This window comes from Sus scrofa, chromosome 7, assembly GCF_000003025.6.
Source record: "Sus scrofa isolate TJ Tabasco breed Duroc chromosome 7, Sscrofa11.1, whole genome shotgun sequence".
NCBI lineage: Eukaryota > Metazoa > Chordata > Mammalia > Artiodactyla > Suidae > Sus > Sus scrofa.
The window spans coordinates 88,804,501-88,825,443 of NC_010449.5; the positions used below are offsets into that span (position 1 = coordinate 88,804,501).

At 56.4% G+C, this 20,943-nt stretch overlaps 2 protein-coding genes across 12 annotated transcripts in view; one reads left to right on the top strand and one right to left on the bottom strand.

The window, feature by feature from the left end:
* Positions 1 to 6,496, top strand: part of PLEKHG3 (pleckstrin homology and RhoGEF domain containing G3) — a 46,521-nt gene extending 40,025 nt beyond the window's left edge. For 4 of the 8 annotated variants that reach the window (XM_021099380.1, XM_021099381.1, XM_021099382.1 and 1 more), the window contains 3 exons: positions 977 to 1,090; positions 3,270 to 4,659; positions 5,113 to 6,496. In XM_021099380.1, coding sequence (XP_020955039.1) covers positions 977 to 1,090; positions 3,270 to 4,659; positions 5,113 to 5,846 — 2,238 coding nt within the window. In that variant the 3' untranslated portion in view covers positions 5,847 to 6,496. Of the gene's footprint in view, positions 1 to 156; positions 514 to 976; positions 1,091 to 3,269; positions 4,660 to 5,112 lie in introns of all 8 variants that reach the window. The other 4 variants (XM_005666312.3, XM_021099378.1, XM_005666313.3 and 1 more) reach the window with 2 other exon arrangements.
* SPTB (spectrin beta, erythrocytic) overlaps positions 8,217 to 20,943 on the bottom strand; it is a 141,755-nt gene continuing 129,028 nt past the window's right edge. For all 4 annotated transcript variants that reach the window (XM_013978290.2, XM_013978291.2, XM_021099376.1 and 1 more), the window contains 4 exons: positions 14,126 to 14,385; positions 11,715 to 11,888; positions 11,417 to 11,459; positions 8,217 to 11,276 (listed from right to left, as the gene is read on the bottom strand). In XM_013978290.2, the coding sequence (XP_013833744.2) occupies positions 11,109 to 11,276; positions 11,417 to 11,459; positions 11,715 to 11,888; positions 14,126 to 14,385 (645 nt within the window). In that variant the 3' untranslated portion in view covers positions 8,217 to 11,108. The remainder of the gene's footprint in view (positions 11,277 to 11,416; positions 11,460 to 11,714; positions 11,889 to 14,125; positions 14,386 to 20,943) is intronic.

The following is a 20,943-nucleotide window of genomic DNA, read 5'->3' on the forward strand; positions in this document are numbered from 1 at the left end:
CCCGCCCCCGCTGCTCCTCACTGGAGCCCAGTGGAAACAGGGGCTGGGGTCTAGCTAGACGTGGCTTTGTCAGTGAAGCCTCCCCAGCCCCGGCTGCTGCAGGAGGAGGGGGGTTGCCCAGAGGCCTGTCACGAAGGGGCCTTGTGCTCCAAACAGCACGCGGGCAGTGTTGGCACTCTCCTGGACTTTGGACAGCCCCCCCGTGCTGGGGGCCTGCCGTCGGAGGCTGAAGGGGCTGCCCGGGAGGAACAGGAGGAGGAGGAGGAGGAGGAGGTGGTGGAGGAGGAGGAGGAGGAACAGGCCTTTCAGGTCTCTCTGGAGGACCTGGCAGGGCATGAAGGCAGCGAGAAGGGGGCCAGGCCAGAGCCCCCAGGCTCGGAGGAGGAGGAGGAGGAGGAGGAGGAGAGCCTGGCAGTGGCGGAGCAGGTAGCCGACTTTGCCAGCTCCCTACTGGCCGCCCTCCACTGCTGGCACTATCGGGCCAACGCTTTACTTTTCTCCCGGGGCGCTATGGTGAGGTGTCTCTTTGATCTCCCCTCCTCCTTGCATGCTCCTTGGCACGTGCATGCCCATCCGAGAGTCCCTTCCCCAGCCCTTCTCACCCCTCCGTCCTTGTTCCTTCATTCCTGCCATCAGCATAACCCCTCGCTCGCTGTCACGCCCTGGTGAGCCCCTGGCATGTGCTGTTCCAGTCCTGGGTGCTAACCAGCATGCTGCTCAATGAGCATGATTAATGGGGTGGGGGTGGGGGAGGGGGGCGAGGCCAACCCACAGCCAGGCCACATGCCTGACAGGGATCTCTGAGTCCCCCAGACCTGGCAGTTCAGGCTGACTCTGGAATGGCTCAGGTCCAAGGCTGGATCTCAGTGCAGCCCAATCCCCCTTGGGGCTCAAGAGGTGCTGCCAGGGCTGGGATGTAGAAGGGACCAGGCCCTGGTTGTCCTGGGAGCTGACGACTGCCCTCTGCTTGCTGCAGGGGAAGGGGCGCAGGGAGTCTGAGGACCCTAAGAGCTACAGAAGGCCCAGCAGCCGGTCTCCAACCACCGCTGAGAAGTTCCTGAGCTTTGAGTCCGTCTCTTCCCTGCCAGAGGTGAGTGAGTGGTCAGCAGGCAGAAGGAGGATAGCATAGAGGAACCTGAGCCCCGATCTCATGGGCTCTCCTGTTGGGCCCCTGGGGGCAGGGAGGCTCCCACGTCCTCAGGAAGCCTATCTGGCCTGTGGGCACATAGCTTGGTGACAGACAGCCTCTTATTGTGAATTAGATAAAGGTGCCCCTTCCTTTGGGTAGGTGCATTCTCTTGCTAAGGAACACAGTATAATGCAAACGACCAGATTTTAGGTCCCCTTGGCCAGGCCCTCTTGCTTAGAGCCTAAGGCCCTGTGCTGCTAGCATGCCAGACATTTCAATCCTGCCTGACCCACCTGCAAAGGAGAAGCGTGTTGGTATCTACTGAATACCTCCTGCTTGCCTGATATTTTCTTTCTTCCTTCTGCTCCCTGTACCAGCTCTAGCAGGGAGAGAGGGACTCAGAGAGGTTAGGTGACATGGGCAGCATCTGAGGGGCAGAGCTCAGATTAGACTTGGGTCTGTGAGCCACAAGCCTACAGTTTTTCTCCCTGCCCCCACTGTCTGGCCTGCGTGGAACAGAGTCCTTTGAGTTCTTTCCCAGAGTTATAAAGAAAAACTCATGTGGGAGTTCCCGTCGTGGCACAGTGGAAACGAATCCGACTAGGAACTATGAGGTTGTGGGTTCGATCCCTGGCCTCTCTCAGTGGGTTAAGGATCCGGCAATGCTGTGAGCTGTGGTGTAGGTTGCAGACGTGGTTCAGATCTGGCGTTGCTGTGACTGTGGCGTAGGCCAGCAGCTGTAGCTCCAATTAGCTCCCTGCCTGGGAATCTCCATATACTGCGCGTACAGCCCTAAAAAGGAAAAAAAGAAAGAAAAAAGAAAAACTCATGAGGCCAAACCCCTGGGCGGCGATTGAGAAGCCCGGGTGACACTGGAAAAGAGTTTAGGGGGTACCATCCAGCTATAATAGAATATAAGCCTTGTGTGATTTTAGATTTTCTAGTAGCGTCCTTAAATAATTATTTAACCCCATATATTCAAACATGTAGTCATTATTAAAAAGCTATTCATGAAGTGTTTTGTACTTTTTGGTATGAAGTTTTTGTAGCATGGGACTAGCCACATGTCAGAAGCTCAGGAACCAAGTGTGTCTGGTGGCCCCTGGGTTGGAGAGTGCAGGCCTGGCTCCTGGGTCCCGCTCTGTGGATTGCAGACTAGAGTGACTGGAATCAGGTCTGGTTCCTCAGCCTCAGTGTGGTCTTGTCTTCTCCCTAAAGACCCCTCTGGGATGTGGCCCTGTTCTGGCCAGTTTTATGACTCAGATGACTTTCGAGGTGGTCAAGAGGGAGTTGTCAGGGAGTTCCTGTCTTGGCTCAGTGGAAACGAATCTGACTAGCATCCTTGAGGATGCAGGTTCAATCCCTGGCCTTGCTCAGTGGGTTAAGGACCCGGCATTGCCGTGAGCTCTGGTGTAGGCCAGCAGCTATGGCTCCGATTTGACCCCTAGCCTAGGAACCTTCATATGCCACGGGTGTGGCCTTAAAAAGACCCAAAAAAAGGGGTGGGGGGGAGTCGTTAGCTTTGCTTCCTTCCTTGCCACCTTCTGGGCACTTGTGGAGTCGTGCACAGGGACAGAGGCTGGTAGCAGCCAGGTCCCCATCTTTACCCTCTGACAGGATTCCTGCACATGGTCCTATTGTCCTCTGGACTCTGAGCCCCACGGGTGGCCCTGGCTCATCAGTGATTTGGAATGGCCTTTCACGGTGTTCGGGCCTGGGCTTCAACCCAGAACAGCCCCCAAGTGGGAAGCCTCTAGGGCTTGAGGGGGCTGCCTCACCATCAGTCAGGGGTGTCCTGGTGCCTTGGCTGTGACCCCGTGTTGCATGTTCCCACCTTGTCCCTGAAGCTCCCAGGCAGGCTGCCACGAGAGGTGCCTCCACTCTAGCCCACCTGCGTTCCTGGCGTTTTCCTTGAATGTGGGCCCAGCACCCCAGCTGCAGGGTGACGAAGAGACATCATCACATTCCTCTCCCCAAGGACCTGCCACCCCCTCTTGATGCCTGCTTGTTCTGATAGCCTTTAGTCCCAAACCACAGACCCCTCTCACTAGGCTTTGAGCAGATGGTGCTGTCCCTGTATGTCTCAGCAGGTCACTTGAGGGAGGTTTTTGGCTCATATGAGGTCTTTGTGCTGCCCCAGGTGGAGCCAGACCCTGAGTCTGGGACAGAGCAGGAGGTGTTTGCTGCCATGGAAGGTCCCAGCACTGAGGAGATGGCCTCAGACACAGAGGCTCCAGAGGTCCTGGAAATGCAGCTTGATGCCCACCAGCTGCTGCTGGGACTGGACCCCCCTGGTGACATAGTGGACTTCATGGTGGCTGAGAGCACCGAGGACCCTAAGGCCCTGAGCAGTGAGGAGGAGGAGGAGATAGGGGCCACCCATGAGCCCGAGAGCCTCCTGCCTCCCTCTGTGCTGGACCAGGCCAGCGTCATTGCTGAGCGGTTCGTTAGCAGCTTCTCTCGGCGGAGCAGCCTGGCACTGGAGGATGGCAAGTCTAGTGGCTTCGGGACCCCGAGGCTGACCAGCCGGAGCAGCAGTGTGCTCAGCCTAGAGGACAGTGAGAAGGGCCCAGCTCCGTGTGTCAGCACCACAGACTCTCTGGACTCTCAGCTCCCCCCAGAAGCGAACATCAGTGCGGGGGTGGCCTCAGAGAGTGAACCTTCTGTCAATGGGACAGAGCCCCCGAGCCCAGGCTGCCCAGCAGAGCCAGACAGGTCTTCTGGCAAGAAGGAATCGAAGCTTTCTTCCCGAGACCGGCAGCTGCTGGACAAAATCAAGAGCTACTATGAAAACGCAGAGCACCACGATGCCGGCTTCAGCGTCCGGCGCCGGGAGAGCCTCTCCTTCATCCCCAAAGGGCTGGTGAGGAACTCAGTCTCCAGAATCAACAGCCTTCCCAGGCCGGACCCCGAGCCAATGGCTCAGCTGAGGCATAAGAGACAGGTGGGCTCCCGGGCGGCCTCGTGGGCCCTCTTTGACCACCCGGGACCAGGCCAGACTGGTGCTGGGGACCCAGCTCCTATCACCGATGCCGAGTTCCGCCCATCTTCAGAAATTGTGAAGATCTGGGAGGGAATGGAGGCCCCCAAGGGAAGCCCTGGGAAGGGGCCAGGCCAAGGCCAGGCCAATGGCTTTGACCTGCACGAGCCCCTCTTCATCCTGGAGGAGCACGAGCTGGGGGCCATCACCGAGGAGTCGGCTGCTATCTCGCCAGAGAGCGCCTCCCCGACCGAGCCGCCCAGCGCGGCCCACCTGGCCCGGGAGCTGAAAGAGCTGGTCAAGGAGCTGAGCAGTGGCACCCAGGGGGAGCTGGTGACCCCGCTGCACCCCCGCATCCTGCAGCTCTCCCATGTGATGGACAGCCATGTGAGTGAGCGCGTCAAGAACAAGGTCTACCAGCTGGCCCGCCAGTACAGCCTCCGAATCAAGAGCAAGTCGGTGACAGCCAGGCCACCGCTGCAGTGGGAAAAGGTGGCTTCCACCAACCCCCAGCTGCAGGAGGAGGCTGGAGCACCACTGGGTGGCAAAGGTATGACAAGGGGGTTGGGGAGGGGGCTCTTCCTGCAAACTAGGGCGGAAGCGCCTTTTAGCAGTTGGCTTCTGGGAGAGTGTCCCCTAAAGGACCCCTACCAAAAGGGGGGCCTGGTGTGAGCCCTGAGCTGGTCTAACACCCCAAGCCAAGCCCTTCTTCTGGAGCAGAGACCTTTGGAAGGAATGTGGCCCTGGGCCTCTCCTTTCCAGGAAAGCAGAAGCTCTTATCTCCTCCTTTGACTCCTGGTCCCCCGTCCCCCGCCTTTTCTTCCTTCTTCCCATTTCCCTTTGATCAGGGGGCCATGGATGGTAAATGAGATTTCTCTCCCATCCCTCCCAAGACCTCAACCACCAGGCTTGCCTGGAAAGGAGGTTTGAAGCCAGTTCAGAGCCCTCGTGTCCACCGCTCCCTCCCTTGCAGTGGATCAGGGAGCTCGCTCTCTCCTCGCAGGTAAGAGGAAGCCCGTGCTATCTCTCTTCAACCACGAGCAGCCCGTGGTCCAGGAGCTCAGCCCGCCCAAGCCCAGCTCTGCCAGGGAGACGTCGCCACGGCGTTTCTCCTTCAGCCCCTCGGCCTCCAGCCCGAAGACCACCTCTCCAGGAGCCTGGCCCTTGCCCCGAAGCCCCCTCAGCCCCTTCGACACCGAGACCTTCCACTGGCCCGACGTCCGAGAACTCTGCTCCAAGTATGCCTCCCATGATGAGGTGCTCCAGACCAAGGGCAGCCGGCCCCACAGCCTGCCCGTCAACCGGAGCCGCTCGCTGCCGGAGAACATGGTGGAGCCGCCTCCTTCGGGCAGGGTGGGCCGCTGCGGCAGCCTGAACACCAGGAGGAGCCCTGCAGGCCCGGAGGCTGCTGAGCCCCAGCCTCCTCGGGGGTCGCCCCCAAGCCGGCTGGCCGAAGAGGAGACCCTGTACGTCACTGCGGACCTCATCCTGGAGGATAACCGGCGGGTGATTGTCATGGAGAAGGGGCCCCTGCCCGGCCCTGCAGCAGGGCTGGAGGCAGCGGGTGGGCAGGGACTGAGCTCACCAGCCGCCCTGGTGGGGCAGGGCCAGGAGTTCCAGGAGTCCGCAGCATGTCGGTCTAAGGACGAGAGTCCCAGGGACCCAGTGGACCCAAGCCAGCTGGGCAGAGTGAGGAGCCTGAGGGAGAAGTTCCAAGCCTTGAACTCCACAGGTTGACACTGAGGCCTGGGGAGGGAGCAGCCAGGCCGAGAGATGGGAGGGAACTCTGGCATCCTTGCCCACAGCCTGGGCTTACCTTGCTCACCCGAGCTCCACCCAGGGCCCTCCGAAAGGCCACCCCCGGGAGAGGGCCCTGGTATACCCAGCGAGGGTCCTCACCTGCTGTGAATGCGCTGGTGACTTGCCACCGGCCCGGATGAGCCCCTTTTCCCTCTGAGGCCAGTGTGGCCGCTTCCCTTGTATATAGTTCTTCTCTGGTAAGAAGCCCAATATTTAAGCTCATCTCTTCCCAGGAAGAGCAAGCCCTGCTCAGGCCTCCAGCGTCGCCTGGCCGCTGCCAGACCAAGGGCCCGCCCAGGGGACACCCAGGAAGGTGGCCTGGGGAGGCTTTGATCTTTAACTGTGCCTTTTCTTAGGATCCAGGCAGGAATGAGGCCCATAATTTATTGCTTTCCATCCCGTGGTATGTCAGGATGCCCACGTGTGTGCGCGTGCGTATGAATGTGTGTGGTTTCCCCCTCCCAGGAAGAATGTCCTAGACTCGTTCAGGTACTCCTGTGGGTTGTCTCGCTGGCCCTGTGGCTGTCACTCATGTACACACATTTTGTTATTTGCCAATGGTGTAATAACCACTGCTGACCAACCAACCTGTGTGTGGCCTCGTTACTGGGGTCTGGCTGGGTCGTGCCAGCCGATCCCGCTGTCTCGGGAGGTGGGACTGGTTGCTTCCAGGAAGCTCAGGGCAGCAGGTGCTGCTGGGGGAGCTGGGGCAGCAGGATGTGCAGGAGGGGGCTTGTCCTCTGCAACTTCTATTCCCATGGACTTCTCTTGACCCTCAGCCTCGCGTCCTGTCTGGGGTGAGGTCGGGGACACCATGCCAGCCTTTCGCTCTTTTTCCCAAGGGCCGGTGTTGGACTGAAAGGGGTGGGGTGGAGTGGGGGGAGAATATTTTTCCAACAGGCCATCGTTTCTGTGTCTGGTGCCTTTTCTTCTCTCTAGTTCCCAGGAGATAACCTAGGAGGCAAGGATTCTAAACACAGAGCCTAGAAATGTCTTAGGTGGCTTTGCAGTATTGGGTGAGGAATACAAGTATATGTTTTCTGGGGTGCAGCTTCAGTCTTCAGCCCACTCTCAAACGGGTCTTTGTGTAAAAAGGGGTGGAATTACCTCCTTACTTCTAACTGGCTTTTCTGCCCCTGTTCCTTGTAGACCAGCTTGTTCCTCTGTTTGTCCTGGCCTGGGAGAGGTGGGGCTGTGGGGCCAGGTGGTGGAGCTGTCCTCCAGGTCTTCTGGCCTAGGAGGACAGACCCAGCCTGAAGATGGGTCTGCTGAGTCTAATAAGGTCAAGGGAAGATCAGAGGCAAGGCCCCCCCTCCTTTTTTTGTTTTTTAGGGCCACACTAGGGGTCCAATTGGAGCTGTAACTGCTGGCCTACACCACAGCCACAGCAACACCAGATCCAAGCTATGTCTGTGACCTACACCACAGCTCACGGCAACGCCGGATTCTTAACCCACTGAGTGAGGCCAGGGGTCAGATCCGCAACCTCATAGTTCCTAGTCGGATTCATTACGGCTGCGCCATGCTAGGAACTCTGTGCAGGCCCTTCCTGAGTAGAAGCAAAGCCTGTTCTCCCAGCTGCCCTGAATGGTCTATGGCCACTTGCACTTGTCGCCGAGGAGAGAGCTGGCTCCTACCAGGCAAGTCTGGTTATGACAAGGAACCACAGACTAGAGTGAGAGTCAAGGCAACCCAGCCCTGCCTTTGGCTGGGTCACCCGAGCCTTTGCTTTTCCTCCTCTATGAACTGGATATGGATGCGCTGTTGCTCCTCAAGCTCTCTGACTCAGACTCTTCAAAGGGTAAGAACGCCAGGCCGGGAAGTAGTAGTGGACGCCTTCCCAGGTGACCCTTACACAGCCAGCTGGTATACCTGGGAACCTTGGACCAGCTCACTGGTTCCCACTGGCTGCCCATTAGAACCACCAGGGGAGGGAATGTTTTGAAGAATGCGATGCCTGGGTTTCATCCACTCAGATCCACTGAAACTGCCCCTCCGGAGGTGAACCCCAAGCGTGTAGATTTTGTTCGGTGAGGACTGAGATCCATGGGGAAAGGCCTGCAGCAGGCCCTCGGGATGGCTGAATGCATGAATAAGCGAGCATTTCTCATGGTCTCAAGTGACGCATAGGACCTGGATGTAGGCAGTTGTTCCCATAAGATTCCAGGGACAAGCCAGAGACTCTGGCTTTCCCTCTGTCTCCACGGTGGTCCTGTGGACACATTTCTCTCCCTACCCCCTGCTCACTCAACCAGCCCTCCCTAGCCCCGTGCAAAGGGAAATAGTCCAGAATAAGAAACAGAAACATGGAGCATTATTGATTTATTAGAAAAACTAGTAAATGGTGTCCTCTGGTCGGTGGAAGCACATTTGAGCAGGTGGAGGACAAGGCCCAGCCTCAGATTGCATGGTCTGTGCCCAACAGGGTTGCAGTCTCTGCAGCCGCCTCCTCCCGTGCATCCTCCCTGAGCTTGCTTGTCCAAGGACCGAGCCACGGGTCCTCTGGATCTCTGCCCCCTCCCATGGAAGGGAGGAGGGAGATCCAGGGCCAGCCTTGGGGACTCTATTTGCCCTCTGAGGGGCAGAAAGGAGGAGTGGGGTGGCAGGGAAGCCTCCCCTCCCCTCCCCCAGGCCTCCTGGTAAGGGTGCTAGTCGGGGGAGGGAAGCCAAGGACTGACCCATCCTCCCTCTACCAGTCAGTGAGGCCAGGGGACAAAGGGGAAGGCGAGAGGGAAGGGACCGCCTGACCAAGCCCAGAAGGAGCGTCCTCTGACCGCCCGGGGGAGGAAGCCTGGTATGCTGGTGTGGACTGGAGCTGTGCCAACCTAGTTTGGGGGGTACTGTTAAAGACTGCAAAAGTAGAAAATGGAGGAGGGGAAACAAACCAACCTTGCCGGGGCACCAGGGGTTTAGCTCTCTGCCTCCCCAGCACCCCAGCGTGGCACGGAGTCCCAAAGTGGGGTGCCTGCAGTTTCAGTGCAGTTGGCTGAGTGTCTTGGGGCCTGTGTGATATGAGGGGGGGGGCGTGTGCAGGCCGTAGCTGGCGGGGCCCATGCAGCTGCTGCCCTTGCCCAGTCCGGGGGCCCAGGCGTGGTGATAGCCTAGCTCTTCCTTGAGGTCCTTTCCTTCTTGGGATGGCGGAGTTGGCTGAAATTCCTCCCTACAGGTGCTACTTTGGCACAAGTGGGTGGAAGACGGTGGCCCCCAGGCTCTCGAACGACTGGCCCATGGAACTAGCTGAGGGAGACTCTTGCCACCATCAGCAAGGAACATGCTATCAGCCCTGGAGTAGGACATGCCCTCTGATGCGCTAGAGGCCGTCTATACGGCCAGGTGAGTGTTGTCACCTCACTGCCCCCTGCCTTGGTTTCCCAGCTGTAGAGAGGCGAGTGAGAGCGGGATGGATTAAGTTCCCTGTTGGGGGCGCAGCGGGGTTAGATGCATAGCGGCCAAATGAGGACCTGGCTTCAGAGGTGGGGCCCCTTGTCAGCTCAATGAGAGAACGTCTCCTGTGGGTCTTGGCTGCGGAAGGTACCTTCCGTTGACATAGTGGTACTGACCTCGAGCACTAAGGGCTCCTAGGAAGACCTAGTAACTCTGAATGCCTATGCCTGTGGTTTCTACCTGAGCCTCACCCACTCCTGGGGGATCATCTCAGTGTGTCTAAGGCTCCTTCCCATGGGGAAGGTGATGGGAACAGCAGTTGCAGGCCCCAGGGTCCTTTGTGGTCTGCTCAGGGGAAACGGCTGCTGCCTGCAACTTAACCCCGCTTTTGGACCTAACCCCAGTTAAGATGCTGGGCTGGAACTGTATTGCTTTCAGAGTGGCAGAGAAAGTCCCTGTGGTACCTCTTCCCTCCAGAAGTCTGATCTTAGCAGCAGAGGAACGCTATCCCAGGGGACAGAGGTTGCAGGGCCCCTGGTGGCTGTGCTTGAGATGGGGTGGGGTGGGATGGGGGGTAAATACCCATGTGGCCCCCACCCAAGCCTGAAGGCCAGAACCTTCAGGAGAAGCTGAGCAAGGGTGCCACAGCTTCATGGCTCTGGCCCCAGCCTTTGTCCCAGCCATCCAGGAGTTGTTGTGAGGGTCATAATACCCAGGTAGGGCCACCTTTGCCACCCCAGGGTGACAGGTCATGAACTTTGCTGTCTATCCAGCCAGCACCCTCAGATGGGACCAGCTGTAGGTAGGAAACGTTGGGGTGTTTGGCTTTGGGATGCTCTACTCCAGGCCCTGGGGTGTCCACCTTGTATCTGGGGACCTGCACTGTCTCCCTAAGGGGTCTGAGTGGGATATTGCTGGTTTGGCAACTGGGAGGTGGGGAGGGTCCCAGAGTGGCCAGGTGGAGCCTTAGGCAGCATGGAGACCTGCCTCCTTCTGGCCTGAGCCCTAAACCCTTAACGAGTTTAAAAAGAGGGCCGGCTTGAGAGCTTACTGTTCCCACCACTGCGTGTGGTGGCAGCAAGGAATGCTAGAGGCAGTGGCAGTCCCCTGGCACTCAGGACCCAGAGACCCTGGAGGGTGCCCCCATCTTTTGGTGGGAGGAGGAGCAAGAAGGGGATGCCGTGGCCCCTGAGGTGAGAGTCCCTGGTCTGAGGAAGCCCAGTGGGGAAGAGGCCATCGTGTGCTGCCCCAGTCCCCAGCAGTCCCTGGCCCAGAACAACCACGCCCAGCCTCCTTCCTCACGCTCCTATGGGGCAGGTCAGGCGTTTCCAGAGTCCTCATCCCCTTCCCCTTACCTGGCTGTGACCTCGTGGGAGGTGCCCGAGCACGACTTGCTCTGGGAGTGGGCAGCATCTGAGGAAGCCCATCAGCCTTCTTCTCCAGCTCGTGTGGCTCAAGGTCGGGGGGCAGGGTGGGGAGGGGGTGTGCGGGCGCCCCTCGGCCAAGGGCAGGGAGGGGCAGGGAGGGAAGGGCGTGGACCTCGAAGACTGTTTCCCTCGCCGAGCCCAGAGGGCAGCAGCAGCGCTGGGAGCCTCGGCCCTGGAGCCCGCGCTCGGTCTGCAGGGGGCTCCGGGCTGCGGCGGCGGAGGGCGCGCAGAGCAGGCAGCTGTTGCAGTGCAGCGGGGCCCGAGGCCCGGCCGGCGACTCACAGCAGGCAGGCGGCAGGCAGCTGCGGAGGACCCGACCAAGGAGGGAGGCGCTCGGCCCTGCACGTCCCGTCGTCGCACTGGCCCCACCCGCGGGGCGCCCAAGAGGCTACTTCTTTTTGGGGAAGAAGCTGAATCTCTTCTCCTTGTCTTTCTTGCCGAGGCTGGCGTCGGGGCCGGTGATGGAGGGCAGGGGCAGGCTCTGTGCCTTGACCCGGATGCTTTGGGACTCGTTGATGGCCGTGCTCACGCCCTGCAGCCAGGACAGCATCTCCTCCTGCAGGGTGGGAGGGTCAGGGCCCCCGCAAAGAAGGGGGTGCCTCCAGGAGCCTGAGGGAGCCTTGAGGTCAAGTGCTTGGGTCCCTTCTACCTGCCCCTTTGTTGGCGGGGGTCTGGGCTGGGCAGCCCTGCACTTACCTCATCCTTGCCATGGAAGAGCCACTCGCTGCCATTGCTCAGCCTAGGAGGACAAAGGGGTTCCTGCGTGGCCATCTCTGGAGCCCCCTGCTCTCGCAGCACCCCCTGCCCCTGCCCAGAACCCTGTCAAGCAGCACAGCATCTTCTGAGAGAGGCAAAAATCAGGACCACCAGCCTCCCTGAGAAATCCCTGAGGGGCACCTTAGGCCTGGAGCTGGTCACATACAGTGGGCCCCTGTCCAGCCACTTAAGCCAAATCAAGTCACCAGGGAAGGGGCCATGACAGCTGGGGCCTCACCTCAGCTTAAAGACATGCTTCTTCTTCTTATAGTTGGCAGCAATCTCACAGATGGCATGTCTCAGGGCCAGGGGCTCCTCCCCATGGTAGGGTACCCCCAGGGCCAGGTTCTTGGCATCCTTGTAGAAGGTCAGCTCACTATTCCTGAGTACACAGTACAGGTTGCTCCAGGACCTGCAAAGGTACAGACAGGCAGGTCAGCTACAATTCTTTTTTTCTTTTCTTTTTTTTGGCCATGCTCATGGCATATGGAATGTTCCCAAGCCAGGAGTCAAATCTGAGATGCATTGTAACCTACTCCACAGCTGCAGCAATGCCAGATCCTTAATCCACTGTGCCAGGCTGGGGATCAAACCCTGTTGGGCACAGAGATAATGCTGGATCCTTAATCTGCTGTACCACAGTGGGAACTTCTCACCTACAGTTCTGATACTGCATCCCTCTAATCAATTTCTAAGCTTTATCATTTTAAAAAAATTATACCAATTTTGCCCTAATCAATAGTAACACGTTACTGTTAAAAATTTGGAAATAAAACTCATCTGCATGTAATTCCACTACCATTGTTAACATTTTAGATATTTCCTTCTAGTCTTTTCTATTCACATATATATAGCCAAATTGGATTATACTGTACATTCAGTTTTATGTCCTTTTATATCTTGAGTATTCCCCATATCCTCAAGTATTTCTTGAAAATGAGTTTGAATAGCTCGATGGTCTCCTATTACATATATAAATAATCCCTTTATTGGTAGATCTTTTCATACTGGGAAATTTATCCACAACTTACAGAGCAATATGATAAACATTCTTATGCTTTAATCTTTTGTCTATAACTCTGATCTTACCTGGAAATATTCTAGAAGTAGAATTATCGAGTCTAAGACCAACAGTGTAAACAACTTTTCAAAGCATTTCCACAGCCACTAGCATATTTGATTCGCATATCAGAACAGAGCAGGGTTCTGTCTTGGTGGTAGGGATATTTTGTTTTGTTGATGATATATGATCAGAATACAGTACGAGCACTTTTTAAAGAAACGTATTTGTGCAAATCAAGGCTCTTCTCGACTGGAACGTTTGGTGAGGCCAGCAGGCTCACGAGCTCCTGTGTGGCCTCATCTGAGCTCTTCCCCGAGAAAGGGGAACATGTGGCTCCTTCACAGTAATGCGCGCCAAGGAACATTAAGCTTGGCTTCCTCTTCTTCCCTTTTGAGGGCAGGAGGGTGGAGAACTAGCAGGCCAATAGGCAGGAGGGACTGGAAGGTCCAAGAGACTGTGACCCGTACAAAGCTGGCTGCAGAGCCGTTCCACAAAGCCCAGATTTCTGACACCAGCTCAGGGAACTTTCCTCTGCCTCTCACCACCTTCTCCGAGCTTGTAGCCCAAGGAAAGCAGTGGCTAAGGAGGAGCTGGGCTCAAAGTCCTGCTTTGGACAAATGACTTCTCTGTTTCCCCATCTGGGAAGTGGAAACATCATCACAGCGCGGTTGTGACGATTTTACTAGTGCTAACATAACAGCTGGCACATAGTAGGTGCTTGATAAATGCTAATTTCTCCTTTCCTGTAGACTCTCCCTATAAGCAGCAAACCTCTTCGAGGTGGCTGGGCTCCCAAATTCAGTTTTGGAATGATTTTTTTGGCCACGCCCATGGCATGCAGAAGTTCCGGGGCCAAGGATCGAACCTGAGCCACAGCAGTGACGCTGTTGGATCCTTAACCCACTGAGCCACCACAGAATTCCCCATGTTTTGGATTAGCTTTGCTGTATCCCCCAGAACAGGCTCTCTCTATGCTGCCAGTTGGCCTTGGGAAGAGGGCTGCCTTCAACCTTTTGATGCTGCTTGTTTCCCTGGGACCCTGGACTGCTGCCTGGTAGAGGCATCCCTGGATAGACCACAGCCAAGGACATGACTGCTTTGGGGTCAGGAAAGGACACAGTCTCTGAATGGATTCCTCAGGGTCATGTAGTTACTGGGGAGAACCTCCAGAAGGCATTTAGGTCAGCTCCTCTTTTACGGCTGGAGAAACTGGGGCCCAGATTGGGTAGAAAGTGAGACTTGGTTAAGGATGTGCTGTTAGCACCAAGACCTACCTGTTGCCCCACCTTGGCATGAAAACAGCTAGGGTCCACAGAGTTCATGCTTGGCACCAAGCATGGCATCTGCGCTGAAGAGGCAGGCTACCCCCATCACCCGCATTTTACAAATGGGAGGCTGAGTAACTTGTTCAAGGTCATAGGAGTTGAACTCAGGACCGCCAACTGGAGACGGCCTTCTCCTGTCATGCCAAGTAGCTCCCAGGGCTGGTTCCGAGGGCACCCTTGCCCACAAACATCCCTGTGTTACCGAGGCTCTGTTGCTGAAGTCCCTGTGGTGCCCAACCCTGCGGCCCCGCCCCCACGTACCTGTTGGATGCCTTCTTGTTGGGTCCCTCCAGGTCGTGCTTGCGGCCCAGGTAGCCCTCCATCTGCACGCTGTGCCCATGGTCCCGCTGGGATGGCAGCGTTGTCGGCTCTTCGCCCTCGCTCAGAGGCGTGTCCAGGACCTTAAAGAGGGGCTCCGTGGCCGGCCTCTCATCTGCGCTGGATTTCTCCTCCTGCCCTTCCTCCTGCGGCCCTGGCGGGGGTGGCGGCTGCAGGTCCTGAGGCCACCGCCTTTCTTCCCCCTGCTCAGGGGCATACGGGAGGGGCACACCTTGCTGGGGGTTCGGACCCAGGGGTGGCAGAATTGGGAAGGCGGCGGGCCCTGCCTGAGTCTGGCTCCTTTGTCCTGTGCTCCCCCGGGCCCTCCCTCCACCTGGCCTGCTTTGCTAGGCTGCTGCTGTTTCTGGCTCCAAACCCACACTCCCTGTCTCCAATCTCACAGCAACAGAAGGTTCTCAGAGTAAGCTGAATGGGCCTGCGTGATGCTCTCTCTCCTCCGGGGGGTTCCGATGCTGCTTGCTGCCTGCTCCAGACGCGCCCACCCCCCCCTGCTTCGGCTCAAATACACGCATTATACCTGGGCTCTGGCAAGATTTCAAAGGAAGAAAAGCATTCTGTTGCTAAGATAGGTTGGAAAAATATTTGCCCTAAGATGCAGGAACTCTTCTGTCACTTTCCAAATGTGTCGAAAACTCCAAAGCTAAGGGCACAAGGCCCTTGGTCTCCCCGTCACCCCTTCCAAAGGGAGACCCAGCCCCTCTCAGGTCCTGCCCCCCTTCATTTGGTGGGGACTAGGGGCAGTGGTTCCTAACCCTGGCTGCCTTTTACAGTCACCTTGGGAGCTTTAACAAAATATGCCCAGGACCCATCGAAAGATGCTGAGTTAACTGGCCTGGAGTGGGCTCAGCACATTGGTATTTCTTAATAAGCTTTGCATGCACTCAATGCGCTGCAGAGGTGGCGAATCACCAACTGAGGACTTGCTGCTCCAAGGAAAGGCTGCAGCTTTTACCTCCCCACACCACCCCATGGAGGGCAGGACACTCCCAGCCCCTGCCCAAGACATCCAATGGGACCATGTGCTGTCAAGTGCCCATGAGAAGGGAAGGCAGGCTTCTTGTGCCCCAGCTGGGTACCTCCTTGTGCAGAGGTTGGTCCACCTTTGTGCCTGCTGCAGAAGACAGGGCACGGCAGACTGGGGCAGCAAGGAGCAGGCAGCCTCTGGGTGCAGCACAAGAATGCCAGCTGGGGCAAGAACGGGTGCATCTTTGATGTGCTAGACGAGCACCAAGGAAGGCAGCCTAGCTTCAGACGTCTGGCCAGAACTCTGTCTCCAAGGCCTGACTGCTGCAGGCCTTACAGCACCAGATGGGAAGGGTCTTGTAGGTCCCCAAGTTGGCAGTGTCTGGACACCTGAAGGCCCAAGGGCATCAATGCCCCAGGAAAACCAGAGCCACCCCCAGGCAATAAAGAGACTGCTTCCTTGTCTCTTCCCTGTCCCCACTGAAGATGGAGGCCCAGAAGAGTGTTGGGGAGGAGCCAGAAAAGAGCAGACCCTGTGTTTCCTGTTGTGGGTCCTTCAGACCTTGGGTCAAACCCAAAATAGAGAAATGGAGAACAGGAGAAGATATGGGCACCAGGTTGGACATCAGATTGAAGCTCCAAACCGAAACAGACTGGTTATTCTATTTACCAAGCTGAAAGGGACCCAGGTCTGCCTGAGATGGCACTAAGGATGGGAAGGGGAGGCTCAGTGGAGATGTTTGAAGGCAGGGGTTGGAAGAAAGGTACAGCTGGTCATATTTGAATCCCATAAAATTAGGACTGTTCAATGAACAGTTATGTTGGGCTTCTCTAAGATCTCATTTAAAGAAAGGATAAGATGGCTGGAAAAGTTTGGAGACCACTACCCTCATCTAACACTGTGATGAGAAAACCTGTGCTCAGAGAGGTTAAGTGACTTACCCACGGTCACAGAGCTAATAGATATCAGAGGCAGTTAAGAGCATGCACTCCAGACTCGGACAGGCCTGATTTTTTTTTTTTTTTTTTTTTAAGGGCCATACCTGCTGCATAGGGAAGTTCCCAGGCTAGGGGTCAAATCGGAGCCACAGCTACCAGCCTATGCCACAGCCACAGCAACGTGGGATCCAAGCCGCATCTGCAACCTACACCACAGCTTATGACAATGCTGGATCCCCAACCCACTGATTGAGGCCAGGGATCAAACCCACATCCTCATGGATCCTAGCCAGGTTCCTTAACCCCTGAGCCACAAAACTCCCTGAATTTTTTTTTTTTTTTAATCACATCTTTAGGGCTCTCATCTTTTTCTGTCTTAGATCCCCTTGAGAGTTGTGGCTGGGCCAACACTCATCTTTATGCATCTTGCAGTATTTATATCTTTGAGGGTCAGCAATGAGCCAGAATTGACCACAAGGATTTGGAGGCCCCAAAGCCCTGCCTGGATCACCCTCCAGGGAGGAAGAGTGGGAGTGGCAGGAATGGGTCTGCGAGCCTGGGTTTGGGGTCCTTCTGTGGACCCAATCAGGCCAGCCCTCTGACCTGGGCATAAACGTTGGGAAGTAGGAAAACAAAACCTTTCATCCCTCACCTCTGCCCCTGGCTGGGCTGCCCCTCCTGGTGATGGGCCAGGGCCTTAAGACCCTTGTAGTCATGTTTGCCCCTCTTGCCTGGCCTCTACTCTCCCAGGACTGGTTTTACTAGGGGTCTGTAAGCTCGAATTTTCTTCCTATGCTTTCATTGCCATGCTCCTTCCTTTTGGGAACTCTCCTCCGAAGACGGATTTTTCCAGAACTGCCACTCAACTTAATCTCACCTTTCTTCTGTCTCCTCCTAATGGGTGCCTGACCCACATTCCCTGGCAGGGACATTTAGAGGCCATGGCCAGTGTGATCAAAAGTTAAATGGCCAGGTCATGGGTTGGCTTTGGAACATGGGGGTCTTTCAATGTATGCAGAGATTTCTTCTGTGCTCTTGACTGTCTACTCAGAGACAATTTAAAACCCACCCTCTCCCCTCTCTCCAGAAGGCAAGGCCTGAGAACAGGGAGTCAAGAATGAGGATGGGAGGTGGAGGTGTTTGGCAGCAGCTGAACTACCCCGCTTCCCAGGCCCAGGGCTGACAGAGCTTCTCTCCCTATGGGGCTGGGGGGCCTGGAGAACACAGAAGAAAGATGGGGGTCATGTTTTGGTGGGGGCATGATTTAGGCAGAAGGGCCGTCCTTTTATCAGTCCCAGGGGTGAATGTGCTTTGTGCCATCTTCTAAGCAAGTGGGGGTGGGAGGCAGTTCTGCTGCCCCTGAACCCATACTATGCTCTGATACAGATTCTGTCTTGTCCGACAGGCAGAGGGCTCTGTGGACAGCAGAGCACCAGATGGGGGTGCTGGCTGCTCGTGTGGCCATAGGGGCCAGCAGGTTCTGCCAAAGGCCCTGCATAGCTGAGATGGTCTGACTCCCTTCTCTCCTCTGATATCTGGCAGAAGACCTGGGGTCATCAGAAGCACAGATTATACCTAGACCATGGAGGGGTAACCTAGCCTAGAGCCATCACCCAGAGGAATGGAAAGACCCTGAAAAAAGGATCTAGCTATTCGGAGGAAATTCTGGGTGTCAAATTGGAGTGGGTGGAGAATCTAGACCCTAAATGGGAGGCAGAACAGCCCAGGGATGGGGCCTGGAATAAGCATGGAGCTCATGCTCTCTGGTTTGAGGGTTTGGGGGACACATGGGTGTGTGGGTGGCATCTGAGATAGGTGTGTGTACTGGCTGCTGGGATCACAATATGGGAGGAAGGTAGGGGACAGGCAGCATTGGCTGATAGGGGGACATCCAGGGAGGAAAGGGCATGGACAAGAGAGCCTCTGAAGATCTCACAGGACTATAGTCAGAGAGGCCCGAGATCCTGATGGATACGGGATGGCCACCCCAGAGTCTTTGCAGAGTCCTGTAAGCTTGACTTTTTAGGGGCCTGCCTTGCTAGGAAACTGGCTTGGGTGAGAGAAGCAGGCAGAGGTCTCCTCCCCAAAGGGGGTTTAAGAAAGAGGGGTGGGATAGGTACATTTCTTACCTGGACCCAAGGTGTTGAAGGTGTATTTCCAGGCCCAGCCAGAAGGTGGCGCAGGGGCAGCACACAGACAACTAACTCTCCAGCTTCCCGGAGAAAAATAACGTGGAGTGCGACCAACCGGGTCTTTGGGAGGTTCTACAAGATGCTCAGTGAACCCAGATGATTAACAAGCAAGGAAACACAAGTGCACTTCTCTCTAAAGGAAATGCCGATAAGTGAGAACCAGGGCATTAGGGTGCACCCCAGAGGCTGTTCGACCTTAGCCTTGGTCTTGCCCGCCTCCCTCACAGCAAGGATGGAGCCCGGGGTGTGTGTCTCCAGGGAGGGGCACTCTGGGAAGACTGGCTTAGGAGGGGGTTGACAATGGATGCTAGAATTCTTATAGAGGATGTTTCCTTTAAGAGATGAAGGACTGGAGTTCCCACCGTGGCGTAGTGGTTAACGAATCTGACTAGGAACCAGAAGGTTGCGGGTTCGATCCCTGGCCTTGCTCAGTGGGTTAGGGATCCGGTGCTGCTGTGAGCTGTGGTATAGGTCACAGACGCGGCTTGGATCCCGCATTGCTGTGGCTGTGGTGTAGGCCGGCAGCTACAGCTCCGATTCGACCCCTAGCCTGGGAACTTCCATATGCCACAGGAACGGCCCTAGAAAAGGCAAAAAGACAAAAAAAAAAAAAAAAAAAAAAAAAAAGAGAGAGAGAGAGAAAGACGAAGGACTGCAGTGAGGTATGGAAAGAAAATGAAAGGAAAAATGAAGACAACCATCTACCAGGTGTTCTGTTTAGCCTTACGCCCTTTCTGTGAGGTGGGTATCACTACCCCATTTTACAGATGAGGGAAACTGAGGGTCAAGGAGAATGAGTAACTTGCACAGCCACAAGGCTAGTGAAGGGAAGGTTGAGGATGAGGATCTGTCTGTGGTCCCTATGCTCCTCCTGCAAGAGAAGGAGGTGGTACTACTGCCCAGAGAAGAGGGCCTAGGCGATGGGGTTCATGGTCTAAATGGGATGAGTCTGGCTTCCATAAGACACATGGTTGATCGGCTGAGGCAGCATGATTATGTCACAGCCACTCTGGAAGGGGCCAGAAGAAAGGCTTGAGGGCACCCAAGACCTACTGTTGAATGCCTTAGGCAATCGAATGGCCCTGTGAGACTGCGGGATGGGGGGAGCTGGCCCCATGAGACTTCTGCAGCCTCCCCCAGTGTCAGAGGTCTGGGCTCTCGTCCTCTGGGTGAGAAGGGCTGTCAGCAGACAGGCTGGGAAGGCTGCTCGGAAGACAGCTGTTTGCAAGAGAGGAGAAAGAGATGGTGTGTTGAGTTGAGGGCAGACAAAGAAATGAAGAGATGGAAATTTGGGCTGAGCAGAGACAAATGCCTAAAGAGAGAATGAAGAGACGCTGCTGCTGAACAGAGAAAAGAGCATGGGAGGAGCTGAGACTGGAGCAGGCAGGGGTCCCTCGGGCTAGTGGCAGGGATGGTGAGGGTATCTCATGAGAAGTGGGGTGGGGATGCAGAGTGGCTCAGTGCCATGCCCAAGGGCCCAGCTGTCTGTCTGAGACGGCCCCTGGGAAGACAATGGGAGGGGACATAGAGCAGAAGACCACCAGGTAAAGTGAGGGGGAGAGAAGGGGGAGTATGCAGGTCCCCTCGTGCTGGAAGGGGAGACCTGGTCCACAGCTGTCCTGGGGGAAAGAACAAGGCTTCCTCGAGAGCTGTCTTCACCATTCCCACCACCAGTGTGGACTCTTCGGGTACCTGCCCTGGAGGAGCTGGCAGCTGCTCGATTCCTTGGTGATTCAGAATTAGACTAAAAAGAGAAGAAACCAACTCCCCCATCCCAATCTGACACCCGACAGTCAAATGGGGCAGCTTCAAACCCCATTTCCAAGATGCCTCCAATGTGAACGGAGTCCCATCCTGGGTCTAACAGTATCTGGGATGCTCTGAATACAGCTTGGAAGATGAACACAGGAGGAACCTTAGGAGCAGCGGGACCAGGAAGATCTCCTCTGACCACAGCAGAGAGAGCTGGGCACACTCAGCGGCGGACAGATGTTCGGAAAGAGCCCAGAGCCAGTGTCTCTGAGGAGCCTGCAGTAGCAAGGCGCTGCACCAGACAGTAGGCAGACGCAGCCCTGCCACGCTGATTCAGGCAGCCTGGGGAGACAGACACACCCAGGGTCATGGGGAAACTGACGTTTTTTCCAGGCCGGGTCTGCTCATTACGGACAAACACACCATTTGCCTTCACTGCAAAATGCCTGAACCAGCAGCTCAGGTCGGCCTCATGGGGGGAGGGAAGAAAGGCCTGGGAAAGCCTGCTCAGGCGAGAAGAAACACAGCTGCTGCCTCCACACCCACGGCCCTTCCCTCCAAGGACCTCAGAGCCCAGCCTCTGGCCGCGGATTAAAGCTCCAGGCTGCCTGCAGGGGAGGCTGCTGTGGGAGAGGGGGTGGGGGGAGTTGCCAAGGGGGCGACGGCAATTGGGAGCCAGCCAGGCATTGGCTGAAAGGTGACCTGACACAACCCAGGGCCCGCTGGGCCCTCGGGCACCATCCCTCAGGTCCCCAAGTGCTGGTTATTTCCATGAAGCTACAACCACCTTGAAAAGACTCTGGAAAGGAGAGGCCAGGGCCCTAGGAGTCTGGACTCCCCTGTTGGTCCCTAATAAGATGCCCAGTCCTCCCTCCGAGAAGCCAGCTGCAGGCA